Source organism: Bufo gargarizans, chromosome 1 (genome assembly GCF_014858855.1).
Source record: "Bufo gargarizans isolate SCDJY-AF-19 chromosome 1, ASM1485885v1, whole genome shotgun sequence".
Taxonomy (NCBI): domain Eukaryota; kingdom Metazoa; phylum Chordata; class Amphibia; order Anura; family Bufonidae; genus Bufo; species Bufo gargarizans.
In genome coordinates, this window is record NC_058080.1 from 719428652 (window position 1) to 719447428 (window position 18777).

At 46.8% G+C, this 18777-nt stretch overlaps 1 protein-coding gene across 1 annotated transcript in view; it reads left to right on the top strand.

Annotated features, from left to right (window-relative positions):
- Positions 1-8774: 8774 nt before the first annotated feature.
- Positions 8775-18777, top strand: part of LMAN1 (lectin, mannose binding 1) — a 34166-nt gene continuing 24163 nt past the window's right edge. Inside the window, exons 1-3 of the mRNA XM_044276342.1 lie at positions 8775-9015; positions 14573-14727; positions 15348-15455. Coding sequence (XP_044132277.1) covers positions 8817-9015; positions 14573-14727; positions 15348-15455 — 462 coding nt within the window. The 5' untranslated portion in view covers positions 8775-8816. The remainder of the gene's footprint in view (positions 9016-14572; positions 14728-15347; positions 15456-18777) is intronic.

An 18777-nucleotide genomic window follows, 5' to 3' on the forward strand; every position in this document is an offset into this window, starting at 1 on the left:
TGGCAAACACATTCGTGTTAAGAAGTCGCCTCACTCAGGGTCCCTGTACTACAATTATAAACAGTATTTATCTGTCGTGCTAATGGCCTTGGCTGACAGTAATTACAAGTTTATAATTGTGGATATTGGGGCATATGGGAGCACTGCAGATGCGCGCATTTTCAGCGCTTCCAGAATGTGTGAGAGACTTCGAGCCAACCAGCTTGCCCTACCAGAGCCCAGATTGCTGCCAGGTTCTGCGGGACCACCGGCTCCATTTGTAATTGTGGCTGATGAAGGGTTTGCATTGGCACCACATGTCATGCGACCCTTTCCCAGACGCAACCCGGATGACAGCAGACGTATCTTCAACTATCGGCTGAGTAGAGCTCGTCATCCTTACAGATGGCACCGGAGAATGCCACCCGGGTTATTCAAGCGTGTGTGATCCTGCATAACTTTGTCAGGATTAATGATGGTCCCTCAGAAGTTGAGGATTTGGAATCTGGTACATATTCTTCTTCCGGAGGATTGGATCAGACCCTTCACGGACGACCTGGAACTGCAGCCCTTGCAGTTCGGGCCCTCTATGAAGAATGTTTTTCAAGTCCTGAGGGAGCAGTGCCGTGGCAGAGGGGCGTAGTTCATGGCTGAGTGCAAAATAATCTGGACTCTGGTAATCCTAGTAACTTTATTTTCCTAGTTGTATTTTTTTATTTTTGGTGGTGGGGTTATATGTTGATAGTGTAGGGACTCACAAGACAAAGAGGACCCTTGACGTGGGCTTGTGGGCTGGGGTTTTATTGTATGAATTGTCAAATAACATTCGTGTAGTCGAAATTGTGAAATTAGTACATTTTCTTGACTACAAAAATCAGATATTTGATTGTATACAACAACCCTCTAATACCTCTTAAAAACCACAACTAAATCGGACCTATGTTATGATTGCATACGCACCCATATGTTGCAATACTTATTCCAAACTTGTCGTTTTTCCCTAGGCATGCCAAAGACTTTTAAAGATGCTGTCCAAGGTCCCGGATTCGGAGATTATTCAAGCACATACATGATTCCGGAAGGTTGAGCAGCGTTGACTTTACGTGTATTTCCAGCCCGAGTTGTAATGATTCACCAATAAAAAGATGTGTATGACGTTTGGAGTGTAGTGATGTAATTCAAACATGTAATGTATACCGTTTAAATGTTGATGCTCTGCTAAGGCTACTTTCACACTTGTGGCAGGACGGATCAGACAGGCTGTTCACCCTGTCGGATCCGTCCTGCGGCTATTTCGCCGTGCCGCCGGACCGCCGCTCCGTCCCCATTGACTATAATGGGGACGGGGGCGGAGCTCCGGTGCAGCACGGCAAAAGGCCGCCGGACTAAAATTACTGCATGTCAGGCTTTTTAGTCCGGCGGCTTTCGCCGTGCACCGCCGGAGCTCCGCCCCCATCCCCATTATAGTCAATGGGGACGGAGCGGCGGTCCGGCGGCACGGCGAAATAGCCGCAGGACGGATCCGACATGGTGAACAGCCTGTCGGATCCGTCCTGCCGCAAGTGTGAAAGTAGCCTAATAAAAGGATAGATATTTTTGGAATCTATGTATATATTTGTAACATTTTCCAGGGTAAAAATAAAAGTGTCAAATACAAAAAAAAAACATAACATCAAAATTACATTTCGGATAATTTCCGCATAAAAGGGCCCTGTGTGCTAGGGCCAGCCACATTAGGGGGTGGTGGGTATCTCATCCTTGGTACAGGACAAGGGGGTCGAGGGGCAAAATCATGTTCTTGGGAAAATAGGGTCTGTGAATAAGTTTGTTGGATGGGCTGCTGGTAATACATACTGGGCCCTGGTTGGGCTGATGTGCCAACGCTTATAGTTAAAGCCCAACAATGTACATTATGGACTGCCCGCACTAGCTCCACTGGGTCCATAGGGCTTTTTAGAATGTTGGCTACAGTAGCCATAACAGAAACAAATATATCTTGCTTTTCAGCAGACAAAGGTTCTATAAGTGGCGCAAGGCCACTGAGCATTCGTTCTTCCTTGCCCTCAATCCTTCTCTGCCTTAAATACTCGAGCACCCGACTTTTAACAATGGCTCGAGTATTTAGGGCAGGTTCGGCAGGCTGTGGTGCGCCCCTTCTCCACTGTGATGGTCTCCTTAATAAAGGTTCGGGGCTCGACTGAACCTCAGCCCCAACCTCCACAGCAGAGGACTCCTCCCTCTCTGCCGGATGCAACGGTTGCGACAGTTGTGGCTCTTCAGTGGCCAGAGAAGGGGAATCCTGTGGAGCAGCCACACGCTCCTCATCACTGGTCGTAGACTCATGGCCCCTCTGCTCTTCCAGGCTGTCAACGGTGCTGTGGAATGAGAGAGTAATGTAAATAAGATTGGTATATATATATATATATATATATACATTGTATGAACATATAAGCCACATTTCGTAACCCACACTGGATGACATGGGTCCAGTAGACATGTCACATATTGAATATCAGGATAACTAATCAATCTGAAAAGGCGTTTGGAGATCCCTATTATGTAATATAGAGCTGCACAGATGGTTGTCCCTTATCGCTATCCTCACCTGTTTATAATGTTAGCCATTTGTGCCGGTCATATCAGGATAAACAATGGTAGCTGGAATACTTTAGTGATCATTGTGGTGACAAGGGCAGTATATTCACACAAGTTATTATAACAACATGTACCTGGCTTGTGCACTCCAGCCCTAGTTGTATACTAGCCTATAAAACATTACTGGTAAAATTAAAAATATTTTACTAAAAATAAACCACTACTAATATATTTGGGGACATTTCTAAGCAAACATTCAAAATAATCTAGACATTTCATACTCACGGCCTAAGGTCCAGCACTGGCTTTAAGAAAGCCAACTGCCGGGTATAAATGTATGGCTTCTTTCTGACGCCTCCATCACCACTTTTGCCCATGGCCTGAACTCGTTTCCGGCGGAGCTGATCCCGGCACAACTGCCAGCGAGTCTTTAAGCATTGGACTGTAGAAATATAACATAACAACAATTGGAACTTAAAAAATGTCATCACACGTATAAAATCACATCACAAAATATGGTTACTACTACATTAAAACCGGCAAATACTTAAAGGGGCTGTCCAAGTTATATTTATTGATGACCTATCCTCAGGATAGGTCATCAATATCAGATCGGCGGGGGTCCGACACCCGGCACCCCCCTCCGATCAGCTGTTTGAAGAGAAGGCGTGGTGTCAGCGCTGCCTCCTCTTCACTGTTTACCTTCTAGCCGTTGCATCTGCAGTGGTGAGCAGGTGTAATTACACTCAAGCCTTCCTATTGAAATGAATGGGACGGCTTGGGTGTAATTACACCTGCTCACCACTGCAGATGCAACGGCTAGAAGGTAAACAGTGAAGAGGAGGCAGCGCTGACACCGCGCGCGCCTTCTCTTCAAACAGCTGATCGGAGGGGGTGCCGGGTGTCGGACCCCCGCCGATCTGATTCCTGAGGATAGGTCATCAATAAATATAACTTGGACATCCCCTTTAATTTAGTATACCATATACTGGAGATTTTCAAACCTCATAGGCTGAATAACCTGCGAGATAGCATGGTTGTTGTAACCCGGTAATCATAACAGGCCTTTAAACATTATTCACACTTGATATTTTGACATTACAGGGATACACGATATGAAGTTCTAAAGATGGTTAAAATGTATACCTCTAAGCATGTCCACACATGAAATATATATCAGACTGCAGCAGGCCATGGTTATAATTGAGGTTTTAGTACAGCAGGTGAGCCACAGGTGGCCATGGCTGATGAATAATCAAACATTATATAGTGCTGAGCACTTTCACATTGAAAAAGCAAGTGCTACACAACATCCTCATGGTGCACATAAAAAAAAAAACATACCGTACTGATTTACCTGCTTGTGTAAAATACTCCAATATACACCACTGCTTGACAAGTAACAATAAAATTTTAGGCATTTGACACATAAAACACACCAACATGGGTTGTCATACCTAATTTTCGGCGTTTGGAGGAAGTGCCCCTCTCCCACTCTCTGGGCAACATGTCACGGGTCACCTCGTCCCATGCCCGCTCCTTGCACATGCGGTCGTGATAGGCCTCCGTTCGAGTGTCCCAAAGCAGGGGACGTTCCTGCATCAGCAAGATCAATTTTTCTACATCCATCTTGAGAAGCTGCTATCTTCAAGGCAGACAGGCTGGGGCCGGTTTCAGCACCTGCACATGTGCTCTTGGCAAAGTTTGTAAACACAGAACACATGGCTAAAGTAGGCTGGGCCTAGTATGTCTAAATTAGTGATCCGCAAAAAACGGATGACATACGGATGTGTTCCGTATGGCCAGCCCAATTTTTTCTATGTAATTACTGTATACTGTACATGGCATACGGAAAAAACGGAACGGAAAAACGGAAAGGAAACGGAAACAAAACGGAACTCAAAAACGGAACAACGGATCCGTGAAAAACAGACCGCAAAAAACAATAAAAGCCATACGGTCGTGTGAACTAGGCCTAAGGGCTCTTTCACACCTGCGTTCTTTTCTTCCGGCATAGAGTTCCGTCGTCGGGGCTCTTTGCCGGAAGAATCCTGATCAGTTTTATCCTAATGCATTCTGAATGGAGTGAAATCCGTTCAGGATGCATCAGGATGTCTTCAGTTCAGGACCGGAACGTTTTTTGGCCGGAGAAAATACCGCAGCATGCTGCGCTTTTTGCTCCGGACAAAAATCCTGAACACTTGCCGCAAGGCCGGATCCGGAATGAATGCCCATTGAAAGGCATTGATCCGGATCCGGCCTTAAGCTAAACGTCGTTTCGGCGCATTGCCGGATCCGACGTTTAGCTTTTTCTGAATGGTTACCATGGCTGCCGGGACGCTAAAGTCCTGGCAGCCATGGTAAAGTGTAGCGGGGAGCGGGGGAGCAGTATACTTACCGTCCGTGCAGCTCCCGGGGCGCTACAGAGTGACGTCAGGGCGCCCCAAGCGCATGGATCACGTGATCACATGGCACGTCATCCATGCGCATGGGGCGCTCTGACGTCATTCTGGAGCGCCCCGGGAGCCGCACGGACGGTAAGTATGCTGCTCCCCCGCTCCCCGCTCCTACTATGGCAACCAGGACTTTAATAGCGTCCTGGCTGCCATAGTAACACTGAACGCATTTTGAAGACGGATCCGTCTTCAAATGCTTTCAGTACACTTGCGTTTTTCCGGATCCGCCGTGTAATTCCGGCAAGTGGAGTACACGCCAGATCCGGACAACGCAAGTGTGAAAGAGGCCTAACCCTAAGTTCATACCTGAGCGTTTTACAGCGCATTCCTACGCGCTGTAAAACGCTCAACACGGAGAAACCAATGATTCCCTATGGGAATGGTTCTCACCTGGGCGTTTTACAGCGCGTACGATCGCGCTGTAAAACGCCCGACGCTCAAACAAGTTCTTGAGCTTTTTTTGGGACATTTGTCGCGCGTTCCCGCACATAGATATTCGGGAACGCGCGACAATGTGTGCACGCCTGTCTCTGTATGCGCGATTGTAAACGCCCGTACAATCGCGCATACAGAGCGCTCGTTTCAGAACGCTCAGGTCTGAACCCCCTGTAAGAGGCAGAAAATTGCAAACAGAAGTTGCAAATTTTTGTCAAAAACTATTAGAGGGAACCTGTCACCGGGATTTTGTGTATAGAGCTGAGGACATGGGTTGCTAGATGGCCGCTAGCACATCCGCAATACCCAGTCCCCATAGCTCTGTGTGCTTTTATTGTGTAAAGAAAACAATTTGATACATATGCAAATTACCCTGAGATGAGTCCTGTACGTAAGATGAGTCACGGCGTTTGGAGGAAGTGCCCTTCTCCCACTCTCTGGGCAACATGTCACAAGTCACCTCGTCCCATGCCCGCTCCTTGCACATGCGGTCGTGATAGGCCTCCGTTCGAGTGTCCCAAAGCAGGGGACGTTCCTGGATCAGCAAGATCAATTTTTCTATTGAAAATGTTATGGCCAGCCCAATTTTTTCTATGTAATTACTGTATACTGTACATGGCATACGGAAAAACGGAACGGAAAAACGTAAAAGGAAACGGAAACACAACGGAACTCAAAAACGGAACAACGGATCAGTGAAAAACGGACCGCAAAAAACAATAAAAGCCATACGGTCGTGTGAACTAGGCCTAAGGGCTCTTTCACACCTGCGTTCTTTTCTTTCACACTTGCGTTTTTCCGGATCCGGCGTGTAATTCCGGCAAGTGGAGTACACGCCGGATCCGGACAACGCAAGTGTGAAAGAGGCCTAAGAGGCAGAAAATTGCAAACAGAAGTTGCAAATTTTTGTCAAAAACTGTTAAAGGGAACCTGTCACCGGGATTTTGTGTATAGAGCTGAGGACATGGGTTGCTAGATGGCCACTAGCACATCCGCAATACCCAGTCCCCATAGCTCTGTGTGCTTTTATTGTGTAAAGAAAACAATTTGATACATATGCAAATTACCCTGAGATGAGTCCTGTACGTGAGATGAGTCAGGGACAGGACTCATCTCAGGGTAATTTGCATATGCATCAAATCGTTTTTTTTACACAATAAAAGCACACAGAGCTATGGGGACTGGATATTGCGGATGTGCTAGTGGCCATCTAGCAACCCATGTCCTCAGCTCTATACACAAAATCCAGGTGACAGGTTCCCTTTAAACTTTTATACCTGCTTCCAAAGCTTCATTTACCTGAAGGGAGCTGCTAGGCTGCAGTTGAAGCCTGTGCTACTATACCGAAAGAGCAACGCTGTCCTGAGCCACTTCACAGTATAAGAGCTCATGCACACGACCGTTATTGGCCGAGGTCCGTATTGTGGCCCACAAACAGTGGGTCCGCAATATACGGGCTCCGGCCGTTTGTGCACCGCATCATGGATATGGGCCTATTCACTTGAATGGGTCCATAATCTGGAAGGTGCGGAATGAGGGCACGGAACCACTATGGAGTGCTTCCGTGAGTTTTCTGTCCGTGCTTCCACACCACAAAATAGAGAACTTCTTCTACTTGCAGTCCCCAATGCACGGAACTGGCCCTCAAAAATATATGCAGGCGGCATCACATAATGCATACCTCTCAACCGTCCCGGATGTGGATACTCCATTACTCCAGACCTGGGGGTACTACAAACGTATATACCTATGTAATATATTGTTATGTCGATTGTATGTTATGGCCGTATCTACAAGCAGGGAATGCTTGGCAAGGAGCGGGGCTACCTTGTTTCTCCCTTCTTGGTAGAAGTGGGTTGGTGCTGCCTCTTGCCAGGGAGGGGGAGTTCCTGACCAGAAAAAGAGAGGAGAGGAAGCACACTGCTGAGCTCCTGCACCTAAGAAGGATTCTCTAGAGAAAACAACCAACTGAGACCAGCATTAAAGACACTGCTGTGAGGTGAGGGACTACAGCTAAGACACCCATCACCCAGACTACTACTAGGCAAGTTCAATACAAGTACAAATTGCAGCTATCCAACCTGCTTCCATATTCCTTACTGGTGCCAGAAAATTGCACTTGAAATCTGCTGCTATTGAGTGTACCTGAAGTTCTAAGTTGCACTTAGTAAAAAGAGACTGTTGTACATTCACTTCTGGCCTCATTCTTTAAAATACATTTCCACTGCACAGATCCCCAGGGAGAAAAGGTCTGACACCTCATCAGGGCCACTACCACTCATTGGCTCCTTAGGGGCTCGCTGCATGATGGCGCCTGCTGCTGGGAACAGCAGAGTCACTGTGTTTCACAGGCTTTACTGATATACTGTAAAGGGGGCACAATGTAAGGGGGCATAACTACTGTGTGTGGGGGCACTAAGGGGACATAACTACTCAGTATGGGGCACTAAGGGGACTGGGTGGGATTGGGAAGAGGTCTGGCTTAGTGGAAAAAAAAAACTGATAGTATCAAGTCTACAAGTTGGGAGGTATGTAGGTGTAATGCATACCTCCCAACCATCCCGGATTTCAGTGGCTGTCCCGGTATGGGGGAGGTATGTCCGGCTTTCTGGCAGCTGTCTGTCTGATGTCCTCTGATCCCTGCTCCATCATTCCTCCTCCTGTCTGCGCTCCACACTGCAGGTCTGGGCAGCCGGGAGCTCTGTGTATCATCTGCTGCTGCTGCTGGGAACTAGGTGAGTATGGGGAGTTTATATATATTTTTTTGCTGCCTGTGAGGGGGGCACAGCTGGGCATAACTACTATGAGGGGGGCACAGCTGGGCATAACTACTATAAGGGGGTTCATATCTGGGCATAATCTGTGAAGGGGGTCACAATGCTGCCATAACTACTGTGTGTTGGTATAAAGGGGAAATAATTACTATGTGGGGGCATTTAGGGGACTGGGTGGGATTAGGTGTTCTGTTTAGTGTCCCTAATGTTAATATATCTTTGCTCTTCCATTTTTCTAGACTTTCTTTCCATTGATAAATACAACCATCAGCCTGTCACCAGCATGAAAAGGCTGACAACAGAGAACAACTATTACTACCTGGCTGTACTGCCCCTTTAAGACACCTCTACCTAGTCCAAAATGTACCGCTACACGGTTGGCAGACGCCGGGCTGCGCTTCTCATAGCGACCCCTAAGCCTGGAGGACCGCACAGCACCTGGTAGCGTAGCTTCACTGTGCGATCGGCTTGGCAACGCGGTTGACCACGCCCACCGGTCTAGCCTTCGGCCAATCGGAAAGCGCCCTGTTGGCTCTGCGGGTTCTCTCCGGTCGCCGCTACGTCAGCTTTATCCAAGATGGCGATGTCCATTCAGCGGCAGCATCTCCGAGCTGTAACCGGGCTCTGCTGGTTCCTAATCCTCTCCTCGCTGAGCTGTGCCCGGGCTGAGGGGGAGCAGACGCCTCCGCACCGCCGGTTCGAGTATAAGTACAGCTTCAAGGGTCCCTACCTGGTGCAGGGGGATGGGACCGTCCCATTCTGGGTCCACACTGGCAGTAAGTACCAGAAAGCATACCCTGGGGGGCCACATATTTGAAGGGTTAGTTGCAGAACTTGTTTTCCAACTCTCCAGCCACTTACAGCCTCTCAGTGTACGGTAAGTGGCTGCTAGTCACCCCTAAAACATAAAGAACCCGTAAAGAGAGACCCCAAATCCTATCTGTACGCAGGAAAGCTGGGTGACAACCCTCTGCTGCGGTCCCAGCTCACAGGCAGGGGGTCGGCCAGCTTCCCTGTCATCCTGTCAAATGCTGCACATACCCCTGCTCCTGCGTCACCTCACCGTTCAGGGTCTCCAGGAAAGCTGGGTGACGGCCGAAGGTCCTGCGGTAAGTCGTTGGATTGTCTAAGAATTCCGTTATGGATTCCGCAACCATGGACCCTAACGGAATTCTTAGATAACCCGAACCTTGTACGCCGAACTTGAAACAGAAGTTCGCTCGTCCTTACCGGGGATTAATCTGGGACTTTACAAGTAGCCACAGGCAAGGCCAGCCTAAAGGGACACAAAAGTTTCAGAAGCATACCGTAGGGCATGGGGGTCAGCAACCTCCGGCACTCCAGGTGTTTGTGGAACTACATCTCCCATCATGCACACTTGCTTGGCTGTTCTCTGAACTCCCACAGTAATGAAAGGAGCATGCTGGGAGTTGTAGTTTTGCAACAGCTGGAGTGCCGGAGGTTTCTGATCCCTGCCGTAGACTGGATACAATTGTAGCAAACTTTCCGCCATGAGAAATACAGTGAAATCCTTGTAATCCGGCATAGGATATTCCGTAATCTTTTGATAATCTGGTGATTGTTTCAAGTGTCAAACTGGCGTTTTGATGGAGCAAAAGTCAGAGCAATGTGGGTCAATTCACACGCAGCAGATTCGGTGCAGAATTAATCTGAGATCTATGCAGAAAAAAATCCCCTCGGATGCATGTGAGGCTATGATCATGTGTCAAAAAAAAGAAGAAGCAGTGTACTCCATTCCGCCGCATGAAACGACATTTCCATGCGGCGTTATTCGTATCTGAAATGCCACCTACAGCGATGAGACATATTTACCCTCATGCACATGGACGCGTTTTTACTACGCCGTTTTCGGTATTTGCTTTATAGTTGGTCACTTCTGCGAAGCGTATTTTAGCCCCGTTCCTCATTGACGTCGGTGGGACAGGGCAAAATACATTGGGGTCATTTACAATGGGAGCTCCGCTGTTTTTTGGCATAAAAAAAAGTTGCAATTCCCTGTTTTCCGACTCTTTGAACAGTATTTTGTCGCATGGGCATTTTTGCACCTTGCTCACCATTTGGGAGTGACGGTGATCGGGACATCGGGCCCGACACATTTTTACCGTCCTGGAAAAGTGAGTAAAAGTTTTCACTCTGAAAACTATTCAGTCAGGGTCCGTTTTTACTTCAGATGCACAGACGGTTATCAGTGCACCTAGCAATTTATGACAAGGCCTCGAGACCCTTCATAAGGACTCATGCACACGACCGTTGTTGTGTTCCGTGTCCGTTGTTCAGATTTCCGTGATTTTCTGCGGACCCATTAACTTTCATTGGGTCCGTTGAAAACTCGGATAATGCACAGTTTGTCATCCTGCGTCCGTGATCCGTGTTTTCAGTCCGTCAAAAAAATATGATCCTGTCCTATTTTTTTCACGGACAACGGTTCGCGGACCCATTCAAGTCAATGGGTCTGTGAAAAAACACTGATGCACACAAGATTGTCATCCACATCCGTGTCCGTTTTTTTTTTTTTTTCCCTATCATTTGCAAGGCAAACTTGACTTAGATTTTTTTTCACTTTCCTTCATGTCTGGCGATCCTCCAAAAATCAAGGAAGACACATGGAAACAAAAACGGATCACGGAACAACGGAACCCCATTTTGCGGACCGTGAAATAATACTGTCGAGTGCATGAGGCCTAAATGAGATGTTTTCCTCGCCAGTGTAAATGACCACCATTGAGTAGGAGGTAGCTTCTGACCAGCCGCTAAATTTTCCGATTTGTTTGTGGCCATGTTGCCGTAACCTAAGAGATTTTGGCAGCAAATCTGCTCCATGAGAACTTTCTCTAAGGTTTCTGACACGTCCGTGTCTGTGAGGACGTCCATGACGAGACAGTGATGTCCGTGAAGGGTCTGTTGTTGGCCCGTGTGTCCAGTTTTTTCCCTCCACGTGCATTGCTAGGATTTCCATCTCCTACCAGTGGTCGGTGAAAACCACTGAGAACAAATGCTATCGGACTACGGACCATAGCAGTGCACGTCTCCATTGTTTTTCCACTGACCGACGGTCTGTGGAACTACAAGGATTTGTGAATAAACACATTAAAATCAATGGATGTGTGTGTGCGCTGTCCGTGGAGAACATGATTCACTGATGTGTGAAAGGGGATCCGGCACTAATACATTCCTATGGAAAAAAAATTCAGGCAAGTGTTCCGAATTTTTGGCCGGAGATAAAACCGTAGCATGCTGCGGTTTTATCTTTTGCCTGATTAGTCAAAAAGACTGAACTGATGCATCCTGAACGGATTACTCTCCATTCAGAATGCATTAGGATAAAACTGATCAGTTTGATTCCGGTACTGAGCCCCTAGGACGGAACTCAATACCGGAAAAGAAAAACGCAAGTGTGAAAGTACCCTTAGGAAATTCCTCTAAGTGAAAAAGAAAGTGATAACAGCAACTTTTTTGTTACTTTTTATTTTTGAGCTTTTCTACTACTGGGAAAATGTAGAATTGTTGATATTCTGAAATTGCATTTTTAATTGTACTGTCGAGTCAGGACAAGGTATATTTTAGAAGGTAAATCTCCCTGTGCATGCACAGTATACGGCCTTCCTGTAGAATCGAGATCAGGAACCAGTGAGTTATGTGCTGGTAATATCCTGGGTGAGTGACACGTCGCGGTTTCAGTCTCCCCTCCACTATCTGATAAGGCACCTCGTGCTGATGTGGCCTTGTCGCTGCTGCAGCTGTGACCGTGTCCTAATATTTGTACTGTGCGTTCGGGTGAACTTTGTCAGTAGGAAATGGTGATGGAAACCTGAAGTAACAGATGTCTCCACACGTTATGTGCTGCAGACTAGCACAACCTGCTCAGGGGTTGCCTAAATAGCTGGCAGCCGGAGTATAGAATTAACAGATGCTTTACCTATTGCATGGTCTCTAACCAGTGATCCTCCAGCTGTGGCAGAACTACAGCTCCCAGCGTGCCCTCACAGACTGTGACCATGAGGGCATGCTGAAAGTTGTAGTTTTACGACAACTGGAGAACCACTGGCCTTCTTGGATGTGATTATGGTGGTAGGGTTCCCAAGAGGCATTTATCATCTATCCATAAGATCCTGAATTCCCCGTCCTCCTCACTAACATGCATGCGCTCTGCTTTTCCTTTGACTATAGGATTACGAATTACGCCACCATTACTACTGGTTACCCAAGTTTTCTAGCATTCAGAATGACAAATCTGCAAAGCTATTAGTATCGGCGCCGTACCTAGTCAGATCAGTATCGGCGCCGTACCTAGGCAGATCAGTATCGGCGCCGTACCTAGTCAGATCAGTATCGGCGCCGTACCTAGTCAGATCAGTATCGGCGCCGTACCTAGGCAGATCAGTATCGGCGCCGTACCTAGGCAGATCAGTATCGGCGCCGTACCTAGGCAGATCAGTATCGGCGCCGTACCTAGGCAGATCCGTTTCTTTTTGCGGATCCATTCTAACAATGCTTAAAACAGACAAGAATAGGACATGTGGGGTGTTCAGCCCGCAGAACCCTGTATGCAGGTGCACATTGCTATGGCGAAATACAGATAGAAACGCAAAAACACAAATGCAATCGCACTCTGCAACCAGCACTCTGCCCTGCCTCTATGCTGGATGTTGAATAAGGCATTGGTGTACATTTTGGCCAAAGCGTAATAAGCCACTCACCACGTCAAGGTCGCCTTATTTTTCTTTGTAGTATATATTGGAGGCGTGGCGATCTCCAAGCAGTCATGCACACCTGACCAGTTAGTCTGCCCTGGAGGCTGGTTTTAAAGTCAGTATAAAACGGAGTCTGCTTTATATAGCACCTACCAGTAGCCATTAGGCTCCAGGAGAAGTATATAGTGGCCCCAGCATGCATGTTGGTACTTGCATCCCTGGATCCGATGAAAGCTGTAATGGCACCGGACGGGGTTAAAAGCAGAGTTTGCTTGGCGTGCATGCTGTCCCTGCGCTCCCTGGACTTTGTGTGGCTGTCGTGGCCCATAGAAGGTAGGAACTAGTGTTGGGGACCACTCATTAAGGCGACCTTGACGTGGTGAGTGGCTTATTACGCTTTGGCCAAAATGTACACCAATGCCTTATTCAACATCCAGCATAGAGGCAGGGCAGAGTGCTGGTTGCAGTGTGCGATTGCATTTTGTGTTTTTGCGTTTCTAGAAAAATGGTTGCAATTCCTAAACGTTTTACAGGATATTTTTGCTCAACCCCTTGAATTAATCCTGAAAGTGTACACTTCAATTGCATCTGTTTGATCATTTCAAATCCAATGTGGCGGCATGCAGAGCCCAAAACCAGAAGATTGCGTCACTGTCCAAATATTTCTGGACCTGACTGTATGTAAGCGTAAAGTTGGGAAAAGATGAAAGGAAATATGGGTTCAGAATCAGACGGTACAGAGCATGTTTGCTGTCTGTTATCATGGAGATGCATAGGGCTTCATAGAGCTGGAGGCTCAAAATATTTTGGATGTATTGGGGCAATATAATGAATATGGAGCAACACTGGAAAATGCCGCGCTCTTCCACAGGAAGCCAGGAGCCCGGACCTCGCCCTGAACCTTGGGCGCACAACGGATCCCAAAAGAAAGAAAGATGGTCCAGCTTCACTGAAAAATACTTGAGGCTTTATTCAATCCCGTGCAGATAAAAACCAACATACAGCAATGCAGAAAATCGACCGGTTTCGGATCACTGTAGATGCGGATCCTTAGTCATGATGTGCATCAGTGGGAAGTGAGGTCGAGACTAAATAGTGAACCACCAAACACAGGTGATCACAATCAGGTACAGGACACACCTCCTGATGACATCCTTCACAGATAAAATGCATAGTAATTAATTAATTACTATGCATTTTATCTGTGAAGGATGTCATCAGGAGGTGTGTCCTGTACCTGATTGTGATCACCTGTGTTTGGTGGTTCACTATTTAGTCTCGACCTCACTTCCCACTGATGCACATCATGACTAAGGATCCGCATCTACAGTGATCCGAAACCGGTCGATTTTCTGCATTGCTGTATGTTGGTTTTTATCTGCACGGGATTGAATAAAGCCTCAAGTATTTTTCAGTGAAGCTGGACCATCTTTCTTTCTTTTGGAATATAATGAATATGGTAGCACTGTTACACGTTACTTTCAACCAATCATATTAATAATTGCCCTGTATAAATGGTATCTGTGAGACCCCAGAATAGCGTCCTCCGCTACGTCTCATTGCATGAAGTGGTGCAAAAATTGTCGTAATGTCAGTAATCTTAAATGGCTTTCTTTTATAGATGCGATCCCCAGCGCAGACCAGATTCGGATCACTCCTTCCATGAAGAGCCAGAAAGGCTCCGTCTGGACGAAAATTGCTCCGAGCTTTGAAAACTGGGAAGTAGAAGTGACTTTCCGGGTAACGGGACGGGGAAGAATCGGTGCCGATGGCCTGGTATGTAATGAGGCTTTATTTGACTCCACAGGTGGCCAAGAAGCTGAGATAGGAGGAGGTGTTGGTGAGGTCCTCACGCTGTAAGGAGCTGTAGGGTCAAACCCTCCAGAGCTGCTAAAAGAAGGGAATAGCCGACCATGCTGTTGGGACCAGGGCACAAAGGCAGGTAGAGCATCACCAGAGTGGACCTCGCCGGCAGACCTCCTATCTCAGTATTCTGGACCACTGCAGTGTGACTTTGGTGGGTATATAGGGCATTAGGAGCTTTTTAACTCCTGAGCATACCCCACGTTGGCTAATGGAGGTGTTTCAATCTGGGGGACCTCCTTGTATGATGTCCATAATGGCCTTCGGATGTGCGTTTTCTAAGCAATGTAGCTTTGATGCATCTGCAGCCTCCAGTTGCATCCAAGTTGCAGGTGGCACAGCAGCAGTGCTTCCATTCAGTTCTATGGGAGATGTGCAGCCGATGGACCTGAAGACACGGAAATGAAGTGAAGTACTGTCAAAATCTAGGCTTGCGTTTCCTCCTTGGCCGTACAGTTCAGAGATAGGCTGTGTGATGCCGTGCAGTTCTGTGCCCGTTGTACACCCTGTAACATGTCGTCTCTCTCTCTCAGGCTATATGGTACACGGTCTCCCAGGGGCTGGATGGCAATGTGTACGGAGCCGCTGACTCCTGGAACGGTGTTGGTATTTTCTTCGACTCGTTTGACAACGATGGGAAGGTTGGTTTTCTTTCTGCACTTTGAATTTATCGTGGCTCGTTCCAAAGTACGCATGAGGCAAATCTGTGTACCTAACTGCTGAGCATTGCATCAGACCGCGTCCCTGCCATCGTCCTATATTAAGAAAATGCTTATGACATGAAAGTGATGCTTTTACATGGGCTTTGTAGGAGATGACAGTGCTTACTGTCCGTCTGTGACTTGTGTGCTGGGACTTTTCCATATGGATCTTTCATAATTATAGAAATTTGTAACTCACAATTTAAAGCATATTTCAGTAAATCTGTGCAGAGAAGACACTGAGCAGTACTTCCCCCCCCTTCCAGCGTTCCGCCGATTCGGCAATCCTGCCTGAGATCACACGACCTCCCGACTTGCTGCAGACGGCTTCTCCGACATTGTGACCGGTGGTGTCCATCTTTCTTCCTGTTCAGCTACATCTATGTGATGCAACTGAAGAGGAAGGAAGAGGAGCACGTCCATTCATGGCTCCATAGGAAAAGCCAGCGGCCAGACGGGCTCTGACGTCATCCCAGCCGACATCGGCGGACCAACAGAAGGGTAAGGACTGCTGAAAGTGTCTTCTCTCCACACGTTGGCTGTAAAAGGGGGTTTTAAGGTACAGGCCTGGAGAACTTAGCTTTCTGTCTGGAGCAGCTGAAACTATTGCTCTAAAAAGAAAACTTGACTACATAGTAAATACATAAAACTACTCTTACCATCATTTAGATCACCAGAGCAGGCTCTATGGAGAGCTCAGAAGTGTAACACAGGATGAAACTCAGGATCAGTACAGGATAAGTAATGTATGTACACAGTGACTGCACCAACAGAATAGTGAGTGCAGCTCTGGAGTATAATACAGGATAAGTAATTATATACAAAGACAATGAAGTTTGTATATAGATATACACTTTTGATTGCGCAGCCTCAGAGTTTACAGATTCCTGGTATTGGATGTTTCCTGCAATGTTATCTTATGTCAGATATTAAACAGAAGTTCACTTTTACTTGATCTACATGATTTAGTACAAGGACCACTCAGTATTTATGGTTTAAAGAAACCGTTTCTGAAATTTTCTGTGCCATACACCCTTAAGGATAGTGATTGGCTGCAACGCTGTGCTGGACGTCACTACTCCACCCAGAACAATAAGTCATTGGCTACAGTCTGGGGGAAAAGGAAGGGACAGTGGAATGAAGGGGGCTGTTAAAGGTGATGTGATCAGGCTCTTGGCAGATTTCACTAATACAAATAATTTATCTTTTAATAACCTTAAAGGTGTTATTCCCGCTAATGTAACTCTAGTTTAGACACAACTTCACTAAGGGTTCATTCACATGACTACAAAATGCAAATCTGCAAAAAAATACGGATGACGATCGTGTTGCATCCTTTTTTTTTGGCGAACTCATTGTAACAATGCCTGTTCCACAAAACGGACAAGAATATGACAAGTTTAATCTTTTTTGTGGGGTTGCGCAATGGACATATGGATGCGGACCGCACACAATGAGCTGTCCACATTTTTTGCGGCTCCGTTGAACTGACAGATATCCGATCTGCAAAAAATGTTCCGCATGTGATATGCAAAAATTTGGTCGTGTGAATGGAGCCTTAATCTGTATTACCTGCAGCTGCCAATATTGACCCAGTCTGCAAGAGGTCCACGAGAACACAATCTTCTTTCCTGCTCTTAATGGTTAAAAACATATATCTCTGGCAAGTCTGAGAGCGCCACATGGCGGCTGAATAGGGGTTTAATCCCAGTGCAAAAATGAGGGTTCAGTAAAAATGAATCTACTGCATTGATATTGCCAATCGCTACTGCATCATCAACAGGGCAGACCTGTCCGGCAAGGTTTCATATAGTTTGTCCTGAATTTGTAGTGTCGCAGTAGAAGAGCCCGGGTGTGTGGTTCATTAGGGTTACCACAGGTTTCTGCACATGCTGGATTACATACTGCAGATTACTGTATAAAATCGGGTACCTTCCCTCCCATGCCGTCTATCTTGAATACTCTTAAAGGGGTTGTGTCATCCGAGACATTGGTGGCATATTGCAAGGGTATGTCACCAGTATCGGATAGGTGCGGGTCCTATCTCTATAACATAGCCCAAGAAGAAGTCACTGCACATGCATGGAGTGCTTTCCATTCGCTTCTATGGGAGTTTTGAAAATAGCTGAGTGATTGCACTCGGCAGTTTTTGGAAGTCCCATAGAAGTGAATGGAGAGCTGGGACTGCCAGAAATAGCCGATCCAGCACTCTGCAATTTTTATCGTGATGGAGTGTCGCCATGATTTTGTGCTTTTCTCTCGTTCACCTTGGGGGGCCCCTTTCAAGAGATAGGAGCAGATCACACCCCTATCTGACATTGGTGGTTTATCAGTAGGATATCGCACCAGTCTTAGATGAGACAACCCCTTTAAAGAACTCCTGCAAATAATTATTCTCTGACCTGTTAGAAAGCTGCATGATGTAAACTGTAGTGAAGGTAATCTTCTCATCAGTGACTGTGTTATAACCTCCCTTCTGATCCTAAGCTGTGTCTTCAACTGACACAGGACAGAAAGTCAGTTACTTCTCTATTCATTCCTATGAGACTGAGGGCTCATTCAGACAGCTGTATGCTGTCTGCAAAAATGCGGATCCGTTTTTTTGCGGACAGTTCAGCATGTCCTCAAAAAAAACTGATAGCATTCAGTATTTTTGCGGACCCATAGACTTCAATGGGGCCATGTCCTGATTTTCACTGACAGTATAGGATGTGTTTCATTTCTTTTGCGAAGCCGTGGAATGGAAGAAAAGGACCCCATAGAAGCGAATAGGTCAGCATCTAATCCGCAAAAAAAAAAGCGGATCTTCATTTTTGCGGACAGCAGATGGCCATCTGAGCGCTGAGAGTGAGGCTCTCGTAGGAATACATAGAGAAACTTGCTTCCTGTCCACACATAAGGTGCTGTGTTGTTTGGAAAGCTTGATTGCTAGTCACATGACGCAACTGAGAAACAGAAGGGAGGGGATAGCTCACAAATACAGACACTGGTAAGAAAATTATATTCACTACAGATTACATCGTGTGCTTTTCTAAGGCCTCTTTCAGACGGGGGGTGAACGCATTGCACCCGCACTGAATCCGGAATTCACTTGTGCGTTGCGTGAAAATCGCAGCATGCTCCTCTTTGTGCGTTTTCCACGCAACACAGGCCCCATTGAAGTAAATGGGACTGCATGAAAATCGCAAGCATCCGCATGCAAGTGCGGATGCCGTGCGATTTTCACGCACGGTTGCTAGGAGACTATCGGGATGGGGACCCA